Raw genomic sequence first — 12,539 nt, 5'->3', positions numbered from 1 at the left:
GTTACGCTCAATAAGTAACTAAGTATATTAGCACACTGCATCTTAAAGACTAAAGTACACTAATAGTCATTTTTGATCAAACAAAAAATATATGTTAGGGCCACATAATAAGCAATCTGTAATGAAGTATTCATATTCTGCAGAGTGATCAGCACCGTCCCTCATACTGGGAAAAAACAATTACAGCTAATACAAATAGTTTTATTAATGTTGTAAGGTCAAAGAAAACACTACAGACTACAATGATCTTTTCTTCTTTTTTTTTTTTTTTTTGAGACAGAGTCTCACTCTGTCACCTAAGCTGGAGTGCAGTGATGCGGTCTCAGCTCACTGCAACCTCCACCTCCCAGGTCCAAGCAATTCTCCTGCCTCAGCCTGCCGAGTAGCTGGAATTACAGGCATGACCCACCATGCCTGGCTAATTTTCTGTATTTTTAGTAGAGATGGGGTTTCACCATGTTGGTCAGGCTGGTCTTGAACTCCTGACCTCATAATCCACCCGCCTTGGCCTCCCAAAGCCCTGGGATTACAGATGTGAGCTACCGCACCCAGCCAATAATTTTCTAATTAACTATTAAATTACCCAAATTTTAAGAGCTTCAGGGGACTGGATGTTATCTATTATAAACAAGTGAACAAATCAAAGTTAAATGGCTGGCCTATAACTCACTAGTCTATGGTGAAACTAGAGCCTAGATTTTCTAAGTTGAGATTTGGTGTTCTTTCTACTCCTCAACCTGTCTCTGGATAATTAAGATACATACAACACCAACTCTTACATATGTATGAAAGCACAAACTACCTCCCCTTCAGAAGAATCTTGAGATCTTCACTGTAATTACCAGTCAGAAGACAGGAGGCATCAATTCTCTAAGCGCTGTTTTGCAGCACTATACTGCTAATCCACCTCAAAACACTCCATTAAAAGAAAAGAAAGCTTACAAAAGTATTAGGGAAGGAGCTGAGGTAGTAAAAACAAAAAAGTAATCAGAACTATACAACAAAAAAGAAAATGTTAACAAGGCACTGCCAATTTTGAGGTAAAGAAAATAAACAGGGGCCAGGTGCAATGGCTCACACCTGTAATCCCAGCACTTTGGGAGACCAAGGTGGGAGGCCAAGGTGGGCAGATGACTTGAGTCCAGGAGTTCAAGACCAGCCTGGGCAACATGGCCAAACCCCATCTCTATTAAAAATAAAAAAATTAGCCAGGCATGGTGGCACACACCTGTAATCCCATCTACTCAGGAGGCTGAGGCAGGAGAATTGCTTGAACCCGGGAGGCAAAGGTTGCAATAAGCCGAGATCGCACCACTGCATTCCAACCTAGGCAACAGAGCGAGACTGTCTCAAACGAAAAAGAAAAGCAAGAGGTACACATAGAACTGAGAAAATCTGCAAGACTACAGGAGGAAGTAAATGCTTAACAATAGTAAGGCCAGCTTTTGCTAACAAATATGATGGAGTAACTGATGCCAGACTAGCCTTCCCACCATGAGCAACTATAAAATAAAGTGCATAATACAACTGTTTACAAGCATTAGACAACAGGCAGGACACAACATCCCTGAAAGATGGGAAACTCACAAGGTGAGCCCTACAATTGCCTCAGCTTTCTATCTGGGAACAATTGCCATGACCATGGCCCAGCAAGCAAGAGTTTAAGAAGGGAATAGTGATTGTGCTAAGCCAAATAGGCAGAGATCAGAATGCAGGGTAGTTGATGTGGCTCAAATCCACAAGGCAGAGAGGCTAGAAGACATGTAGGATTCCCCCATAAATCCTTGGCCAAGAAATAGGCTGCACATGTGTAGGGCAAAACCAATCAAGGCTTAAAAGAGAGTGGTTAAGAGAGGAAAATACACTAGAGTTGAGGAGTACTGGGTATACCTAGAGTTCCCACCAGCCAGAGCAGAGAAACCACATTAACACCTTATTAACATCTCAGATATCCAGCTGAGATATCAAAAATGCCTCAACTAAGAGTAAGAACCACATCCAAGAATAAGGCATATTCTAGGTGCATCCTAACAAAGGCTAAAATCAAGCCCCAACAAGTTTTTGAAGGGATTAAAAATGTGAGGTTGAGTTACACTAAAGTAAGGAAACAGTGGGTTCTCCACATATCATTCTAGCAAAGAGTAAAACCAAGCCTACACAAGTTCAAAGTATCTGCCAGTAATTGAACTACCTGCAAGAATTTTTAAAATCAACCCTTTTCACAAAAGGACAAAATCCAGAATCTCTGTAATATACCACCTACAATTAAAAAGTAGTAAACATGCAAAAATAAATAAGCAGAAAACTGTAACCTACAGTAAAATAAAAGCAGTCAATAGAAACCAACCCTGAGATGGCTGGGCGTGATGGCTCACACCTGTAATCCCCGCACTTTGGGAGGCCGAGGCACACAGATCACTTGAGGTCAGGAGCTTGGGACCAGCCTGGCCAACAGGGCAAAACCCCATCTCTACTAAAAATACAAAAATTAGTCAGGCATGGTAGCAGGCACCTGTAATCCCAGCTACTTGGGAGCCTGAGGCAGGAGAATCACTTGAACCTAAGAGATGGAGGTTGCAGTGAGCCGAGATCATGCCAATGCACTCCAGCATGGGGAACAGAGTGAGGCTGTCTCTCAAAAACACAAACAAAAAAGAAACCAACCCAGAGATAGCCAAGGAGTTAACTCTTATAGACAGAAACCTTAAGATCAACTATTATAAATATTTTAAAGGAATTAATGGAAAATATGTTCAAAAAATTAAAGGAAAATGCATTCAAAGAACTAAAGAAAAATATATTCTTGATGAGTATATAGATGGGAAATATCAGAGAAATGAAAACTATAAAAAAGATAAAAATGAAAACTCTAAGACCAAAATAATACAATAAGAAATGAAAAATCTATTGAATACAAAGGACTTAACATAGTTGGATGACATTAGAAATGGCAGACAGGCAACAGTGCACTTGAACATAGATCAATAGAAAATATATAATCTAAAGAACAGGGAGAAAGAGATATGAGTAAAGTTAACTTCTCAACAGAAACACTAGAGAACAATGAAATGGTATCTTTTGTATGGTCAAAGAAATGCCAACCCATAATTCTATATTCAGCAAAAATATCCTTCAAACACTAGGGTGAAATAAAAACACTTTCTTATAAACAAAATCAGAGTATATTCTTCACCAACAGACCTACACTATAAGAAATGCTAAGGAGCTGGGAACGGTGGCTCACGCCTGTAATCTCAGCACTTTGAGACGCTGAGGCAGGCAGATCACCTGAGGTCAGGAGTTCAAGGCCAGCCTGGCCAACATGGTGAAACTCCATCTCTACTGAAAATACAAAAATTAGCCAGGCATGGTGGCACACACCTATAATCCCAGTTACTCAAGAGGCTGAGGCAGGAGAATCGCTTGAACCTGGGAGGCGGAGGCTGCAGTGAGCCGAGATCGCACTACTGTACTCCAGCCTGGGTGACAGAGCAAGACTCCGTCTCAAAAAAAGAAATGCTAAAGAATGTTCTTCAGGCAGATGGAAATCAATATGACTATAAAATCAGATCCAAAGGAAGAAGGGCAATATCAAAGATAGTAAACAGGTGAAAATAAGAGACTATATTTCACCACTTCATACACACTAGAATGGCTATAATCAAAAGACAACTATAACAAGCATTAGCAACTACATAGAGAGACTAGAGCCCTCATTCACTGCTGTAAGATGGTACAGCCACATTGGAAAACAAACTAAACAAAGAGTTACCATATGATCCAATAATTCTACTCCTAAATATATACATGAGAGAAACAAAAACATTTGTCCATACGAAAACTTGTACATGAATGTTCACAGCAGCATTATTCATAATAGCCAAAAAGTAGAAATGACTCAAATGTTCTTCAACTGATGAATGGATAAAATGTAGTATAGCCATACAATGGAATAATATTCAGCAATAAAAAGAAATGTGGTACTCATACATGCTACAACATGGATGAACCTAGAAAATATTATACTGTGTAAAAGAAGCCAGTCCAGAGAACCACATACTGTATGATTCCATTTATATGAAAGGTCCAGAATAGGAAAATCTACATAGTCAGAAAGCAGATAACTGGTTGCCTAGTGCTGTGGGAGGGGGGAGTTGAGGAGTGTGACAGCTAAGTGGTGAGAGGTTTCTTTGTGGGGTAACATGTACATCTCTGAGAATATACTAAAAGCCAATGAAATGTACACTTTAAATGTGTGAATTTTATGGTACGTGAATTATATTCAGTGAAGTTGTTTCTTAAAAACTTACCTTTCCTTAAAGACAACTGACTGTTTAAAGCAAAAATAACAACAAATCACAAATACAAATAAAAGATATGCTGAAAGAAACCACTAATAATAATAACAATAAAGAGTTAATTGTTGGCCATGAAAGGTGGCTGTAATCCCAGCACTTTGGGAGGCTTGGAGTTTGAGATCACTTGAGGCCAGGAGTTTGAGACCAGCCTGGGCAACACAGTCAGAGCCTAGCTCTACAAAAAAAAATTAAAAATTAGCTGGCTGTGGCAGTGCACACCTGTAGTCCCAAATTGTGGGGTGGCTGAAGTGGAAGGATCCCTTGAACCCCTGAGTTCAAGGTTGCAGTGACCTGTGATCAAGCCACCACACTCCAGCCTGGGTGACAGAGTGAGATCCTATCTCTTATTTAAAAAAAAATAAATAAAAATAAATAAAAAATAAAAAGCTACCTGCTAATAGGCCAACACTTTAAAAAATCCAATTATTTCAAAATAAGGCAGGAAAGGAGCAAGGGAACAACAAAAAAACCAAAGGAATACAAGGAAAACATGTAGACTTAAACCCAATGATATCAATAATTAGATATAATGGACTAGTATACCAATTAAAAGGCAGAGATTGTCAACCCAGATAAAGTGGCAAGACCCAATGAAGTAGAGTCTCCCAGAGATAGACACAAATTGGTTGAAAGTAAATGGATGGGGGCCAGGTACAGCGGCTGATTCCTGTAATACCTACATTTTGGGAGGCCCAGGCAGGAGGATCACTTGAGCTCAGGAGTTTGAGACCAGCCTGGGAAACATAGCAAGACCCCATCTCTACTAAAAATTAAAAAAAAAAAAAAAAAAAAAAAAGCCCAGGCGCGGTGGCTCACGCCTGTAGTCCCAGCACTTTGGGAGGCTGAGGCAGGAGGATCACGAGGTCAGGAGATCGAGACCATCCTGGCTAACACAGTGAAACCCTGTCTCTACTAAAAATACAAAAAATTAGCCGGACGTGGTGGCCTGTGCCTGTAATAACAGCTACTCGGAAGGCTGAGGCAGGAGAATGGCGTGAACCTGGGAGGCGGAGCTTGCCGTGAGCTGAGATCGCGCCATTGCACTCCAGCCTGGGCAACAGAGCGAGATTCCGTCTCAAAAAATAAAAATAATAAATAAATAAATAAGCCAGGTGTGGTGCCATGCACCTGTAGTCCTAGCTACTCAAGAGGCTGAGGCAGGAGGATCATTTGGGCCCAGGAGTTTATGATTGTGCCACTGATATCACATGGCTTAAAAAAATTTTCTAAAGTAAATGAACGGAAAAATGCATACTATCAAATAGTAAGCACAAGAAAGCTGACAGTGCCAAATTATTATCCGACAGAATCCTCAGGAAAAAGTGTATTACAAGAGACAAAGAGGGCCATTTCATAATGATAAAAGGAGAAATGTATCAGGAAGGCATAACAATCCCAAATATGTACCTAACAAGAGAGTTCCAAAATGCATAAAGCATGACAAAACTTACAAAAAAAAACTGACAAATCTATAATCATAGTAGAGTAATTCATAAGATGAGTAGATAAAATAAATTAATAAAGATATGGAAGCTCTAGTAATGCTATCAACCAAGATGGGTATGGTAGTATGTACCACGTTTATAACTTATACTACACTACACCCAAGAACCACAGAATGTATATTCTTCTCAAATGTACAATGATTGTTCACAAAGACAGGCCATATGCTGGACCATAAGCAAGCTTTCAGAAAACTTCAAAAGACTGAAATTTTATAGAGTATGTCCTCTTATCACAACGGAAAATTATAAATTAATATATCTAGAATGTTCTTTTTCTAAATCTTCCACCTAAAATAAGTGCCTTTTCCTAATTTTCTACCCAGAGGGGGCTCTGTTTCCCAATTTGCACAAAGGTACTGAATAAGATCAGTATATTAAATGAGTTAACACCACTTATTATTGTTATCAACAAACAAATTCAAACTTAATCTGATAAAACTTTTAAACATAACTAACAATTTAGAGGAAATACTGAGAATAGAAGAACATATTTAACAATATCACAGAGATGCAATAAGCAAAATTCAGACTCTTCAGGATAAACTATCCAGTAACATCACTAAATGAGAGAGAAATAGGAGAACAGAAAAAAAAAAAGGGAAAAAAAGAAAGTTGTTAAGTAACTATCACAAAACATTGCCTTTATATATCAAGATGGTAGGTACTTGATTTTGCTTATCTTTGTACTTTGCGTCTTGTGCGTGATGAAAAAAGTAGATTTAGCACGTAAAATTTCCAGAGACAGGAAACCATTTTGCCAAGAATGGTTGGGATAGAAATTATTATTATTTTTTTTAAGATGGAGTCTTGCTCTGTAGCCTAGGCTGGAGTGCAGTGGTGTGATCTCGGCTCACTGCAACCTCTGCCTCCCAGGTTCAAGTGATTCTCCTGCCTTAGCCTCCCAAGTACCTGGGATTACAGGCCCATGCCACCACACCCAGCTAATTTTTGTATTTTTAGTAGAGACAGGGTTTCACTATGTTGGCCAGGATGGTCTCGAACTCCTGACCTCAGGTGATCCACCCGCCTCAGCCTCCCAAAGTGCTGAGATTACAGGCGTAAGCCACTGCACCCAGACAGAAATTAAATTATTAAAGGCTGTAGTTAAATGAGAATTGGATACCACTGCCTCCATCTAATTCTATATGCCTTCAGAATGGAAGGCCCATTTCTTGAAATAGGTGGCCTGATAAAGAAAAAAAATTACTATTTTCTGTAATTGAGACAATGTTCATCCTTGAACAGAAAAAATTAAAAAAAGAACATGAAATCCAATCTTCTTCTATATGCATACAATCAATTCATTTGTGCATTTGCTAGATTAAATTGATAAGTAGGGAAATATGCTTCTTCAATTGCTAGCAGCTAAGAGAGAAAGGTATTTAATAATGTTTCACCTCTTTTCTCTCCTCTCTGCTCCTGTATTTTCTCCCATAAGTAAAACTCCTAGTTAATTTTTCCATAACCCTATAGTTCCTCTTTTATGAAGCACTACTCCTACTCACTTTATCACTTGCCTCCAAAAAGTCTTTGCTACTTGAGGACATGAAAAAAAAATAATAAGTTAATAAAATCCTGTGGAAGCCAGCCTTCAAGATAGCCCAATGATATTCACATTCTTGGTATTCACACTCTTGTGTGTACTCTCCCACATTATAACACTACAAAACACCAGAGGTGATGGTATATCACTTCTATCATTAGGTTTTAAAAGGCTCTGCAGCTTCCAGTTCCCTTCCTCCCTCCCTTTCTCTCTTCTCCCCTCCATCTCCCAATCTTCCTCACCTCTGCTCATATACTAGTTCTGGGAGAAGCCACATCATAAGTAGCCCTATGGAAGAGTCCATGGGGAGGAACTGAAGCCTCCTGACAAGAGCCACATGAGTGACCTTGGAAACAGATACTCCAGGCCCAGTCAAATATAGACTGCAGTCCTAGCCAACAACTTGACTACAACATCATAAGACTGAGCCAGAATCATTCAGCAAAATAATACCTGCTCCTCTCAGACTAACAGGCATATTATAAAAATGCCTGTATTCAATCCCATGAAATATATGCCATAAAAACTCAACAAACTATCAAAAAATTTTTCATTAAGAGCCAAAATGAGGCTGGGCACGGTGGCTCACGCCTGTAATCTCAGCACTTTGGGAGGCCAAGGCGGGTGGATCACCTGAGGTGGGGAGTTCAAGACCAGCCTGACCAACATGGAGAAATCCCATCTCTACTAAAACTACAAAATCAGCCAGACGTAGTAGTGCATGTCTGTAATCCCAGCTACTCAGAAGGCTGAGACAGGAGAACTGCTTGAACCCGGGAGGCGGAGGTTGCGGTGAGCTATCACGCCATTGCACTCCAGCCTGGGCAACAAGAGCAAAACTCCATCTCAGGCCGGGTGTGGTGGTTCACACCTGTAATCCCAGCACTTTGGGAGGATCAAGGCGGCTGGATCACGAAGTCAGTAGTTCGAGACCAGCCTGGCCAACATAGTGAAACCCCGTCTCTACTAAAAATACAAAAATTAGCCGGGCATGGTGGCATGCGACTGCAGTCCCAGCTACTCGGGAGTCTGAGGCAGGAGAATCACTTGAACCTGGGAGGTGGAGGTTGCAGTGAGCTGAGATCATGCCACTGCATTCCAGCTTGGGTGACAGAGCAAGACTTCGTCTCAAAAAAAAAAAAAATCCAAGATGTTTTTCTTTATCAGAAAAGCATCTGATAAGATGCTTTTAAACATCTTTTAAAATGCAAGATTTTAAAAAATAATATTAGCCAATATAGGCAAAGTTGTGTGGCAACAGGAATCTCCATACAGTTGTTGGGAACATAATTGACAAGATCTTTTTTTTTTTTTTTTTAAGATAGGGTTTCCCTATGTTGTCCAAGTTGGTCTCGAATCTTCCCTCCTCAGCCTCCCAAGTAGCTAGGATTACAGGTAGGCACAACCATGCCTGTCTTGACATAATCTTTTTTGAGAACAACTGGGCCATATTTATCAAATTTAAAAGCCACAAACTCTGACCCAACAATTCCACTACTGGACATTACCTTGTGATTTTTACCTGTTATATCTTATGATATACTGGCCTAAGTGCTCAAAGACATATATGTACATATATATGCATATTTATGGATGCTTACTCCAAGGAAAAACTGGATAATTAAACAAATATTAATTTTAAAAACTGGGGTAAATAAATTATATTTGAACAATGGACTACTATCAAATTGTTAAAAGAGGAAAACATATGCATATTGATCTAGAGAGATTATCCAATATACATAATGAAAAAAGCAAGGAAATATATACATATATACACACATATATATATGTTTATGCTATATTCCTTTTTATGCTAAAGGAAGAAAAAGTTTTCTGCCCAAACACATCCATGTTTGTATATGCATAGAAAATATCTGAAAATATACACAAACAACCTAAAAGTTGTCACCTCTGGAGAAGTGAATCACAAAAATTTTTACCTTTCACTTAATAACTTACGTTGCTTTTATTATTAACAGCTTACATAATTTTAAATTTTTAAAATGATTGCCAAAAAAATCAGTGAGTTCTCTCCTCCATTCAGAAACAGCAGTGTGTTAGCCTAGATTAAAGTACTTCTTTAAAAGGATGATTAATTAGACAACATGCTAAAGAGTTCCTATTAAGAAAATTACAACAGAGTCCTTATAATTAAAGCTGTATTTTCACATTTTATAGTGTACTGAAATCATTTAAAGCTAATCATTATTGTGCAAGTATTTCATAGCAGGCCAAGTAAGTCCTGTTTTAATTTTATTTCTGCTTATCACCCATGCCACACAAAGAATAATAATAAAATAGCCAATATATAGTAAACAAATATTATGTGACAGAAACTCTACTAAATATCTCTAAATATTTTGCATATATTATTTAATACTTAAGGACCGTGATACAAGCAGCACTATTTTCTCTATTGTACCAACAAGAAGAATGACTAACAGAGTTAGTCATTTGCCTAAGGCCACAGAGCTGGTAAAGAGTAAAGAATGTGAAATCAGACAGGCTCATTCCAAAGCTTGTTCTCTCAGCCAATACGCTACAGCTTTTCACTCATTTTGTTCACATTTCAAGTCAAAAAAGGACTGTAAAATGTAGCCTGTTATCTAACAGGTTAGCAAATTAACCACATTAAATGCAACACCAGAATGAGTTAGACAAAAGTCTTAACTCTTAGACCTTAACAAAAAGAGCTGAGGATACAACAAAAGCAATTTCAATTAAAATAAATATTTTATAATTGCCTAATTAAAATGCCATTTATGTTACTGAAATCGTATAATCTTCCCTGAATGGCTAATTGCTGCTAGGCCAGAAAATTACATTTAGCATCCTTCTGGTAAATTACATTTAGTTAGTATCCTTCCCAAAAAAAAAAACACTCTTTCCTGTTCCACCATAACAAACCTGATTAAGAAAAATGGAGAGAAATTGAACGAAATCTCTCTAAAAACAGTCTATCTACAGTGTTTTTCCATGTAGAATTCCCTTTTCCATGCATTCGTCTTGATTACTTTTACCTTACTTCTAATCTTAAATCATTCAATCACAGCTCTACTATACTTCTTTGCAGAGTAAAGCAAAGGAAAATAAAGATCAATTAGAAAAGTTAAGTAAGGTAATAAATCCCATATAATAATTATAGCTACAGCTAATCATGCAATTTATGCTTACCTAAAGACCCTGTCATTGCTCTACATTTTTGTCAGCACTTGGGGGGTTGGGAGGAGACCTTGTCTACACATTGTAGATTATCCATTATTTTTTGCCTCCAATAAACCTGAAAGAAACTACAGGAATATATGCTCACCATTATATGCCACCTTTTTATCCCAAAGTGCTTTCTAGAACCACCTTCACTAAACCACATCTGACAAGAAATCTGGCAAAAAACACTTTGACCAATCCCTGTTTCAAAATACACAAACTCAACCTCCCTCCTTCTGCCCCCTTCCCCTGAAAATGGGCGTTCTAAAGTCAGACTTCCTGGGTTCCAATTCTCTCAAGGCCCACTTAATAAGGGATCTTGAGCAGTCTCGATTTCCTTCCCTGTGAAATGGAAATACCAGTACCTACTTCAGGGGACTGTTGTAGGAATGAACTGAGATAATTCATGGTAAGGCGCTTAGAACACTGTCTGGCACAAAATGTGCACTCAAATGCCAGCCATTATTATGTCTTCAAAATTAACTACCTAGAGTCCGGGTTTTCTTCATTTTATTGATGGAATTCTAACCGAACTCCATCAGGACAAGTGGGCATACACACAGGGTTTTTTAATTAACTCATACAATAAATAGCAGCAGTATACACTCAAGCAAATTTTAAGTTTTCATAGCACTTTCGCACTTTTTCAATAAAAACATTTCATATGAAATAAACACTCCAATCCCCGACGCTTTTAATCAGCGATGTCCAGAGCCCAGTAAACAACACAAAGCCTGGAAATACAGTCGGGATACTCATTGGCTATGGAAGGGGGAACCTGACAAACTGCTGGATGCCACACTGAGAACCCGCAGTTCAAAGCAGGCCAGAGCCGCTCGGGGCTAGCCATTTAAAGTCATTACAGTCCATTTAAAGTCACAACGCCTTCTTTTCCCATTTTCCTCCCCAGTGTTGAAACTAACAACGCCCTTTGCTCCCAAGACGAGGCCTAGCATCTCCCGACCCTCTCCTCCCACCCAGCGCGTCTCTCCCCCAGGGAATCCACTGCCGCCCAACTCACAGAGTGTGTCCGCACACATTCACCATCAGCTTCAAGGAGGGGTTCCGATATTTGGTGGTCTTACACCGAGGGCAACCCTGATCGTCCATGGCTGTTTCCCTCCTACAGACTCTCCCAGGCGCCTGCTTCAGCCAGAGCCACCCACAAGCCCCCTCAGACGCGACCAAGCAGGTTCCTACCAACAGGCGCTTGGCAGAGACGGTCCGTTCGCGAAAGAGCACCGGCAAGGGGCGAGGCGCTGCAACACAAACGTTCCGGCAGTCAGTTCCCCGGTCTTGCATCTAGGGCTTGGTCTTAGCCTTCCATAAAGCAACTTAATACCTTGAATTTGACAGGGCAACTTTTAAAATGGCAATATACAAAGCCTTATCTCCACGCACCCAGTTGCATTTTTCAAGGTACTGTGTCACAATTAGGAAGATAAATTCCATCTTGTTCTGTCTGGAAACATTCCCATGATTTCAAAGATTTATGGGCGGTGTACTTACTTTCTTTTGGACCATTTAGTAGCCTGTGCTTTATACTTCTTTATAATTGCATAGTCATGTCAGCTCAGCTGATAATATGCATTCGCAGATACAAAATATGAAAAAGCTATCTACTCCCCCATCAGACAGTATTTATTTCCCCAAATACCTAGGAAAAAATCATATAAGAATACATACAGAAAAATTTAGTTCAGCAATTCCAAGATCTGATAGCCTGAATATCTTTGTAAATTGTAAACCATGTTCATCACATTTATCAAGAAGGCAAATTGAAGTCTGTAAACAGCTCTATTAAATAATAAGCTTTCCCACTGTAAAGGACACATCTTATTCATCTCCAAAATAAAGATTTGTTGATACTTAATGAGTAAGTAGACTAAGTGAAGAATTAATGAATGACAATCAAACAATAGT

The 12,539-nt window shown here is 39.1% G+C and overlaps 1 protein-coding gene across 2 annotated transcripts in view; it reads right to left on the bottom strand.

The window, feature by feature from the left end:
• Positions 1-11,842, bottom strand: part of MNAT1 (MNAT1 component of CDK activating kinase) — a 241,529-nt gene extending 229,687 nt beyond the window's left edge. For both annotated transcript variants that reach the window (XM_003267768.3, XM_003267767.2), the window contains exon 1: positions 11,638-11,842. In XM_003267768.3, the coding sequence (XP_003267816.1) occupies positions 11,638-11,726 (89 nt within the window). In that variant the 5' untranslated portion in view covers positions 11,727-11,842. The remainder of the gene's footprint in view (positions 1-11,637) is intronic.
• Positions 11,843-12,539: the final 697 nt, after the last annotated feature.

This window comes from Nomascus leucogenys, chromosome 1a (assembly GCF_006542625.1).
Source record: "Nomascus leucogenys isolate Asia chromosome 1a, Asia_NLE_v1, whole genome shotgun sequence".
Classification (NCBI taxonomy): domain Eukaryota; kingdom Metazoa; phylum Chordata; class Mammalia; order Primates; family Hylobatidae; genus Nomascus; species Nomascus leucogenys.
The sequence above is the reverse complement of the archived record's forward strand: the minus strand, read 5'-3'. Positions and strand labels throughout refer to the sequence as shown.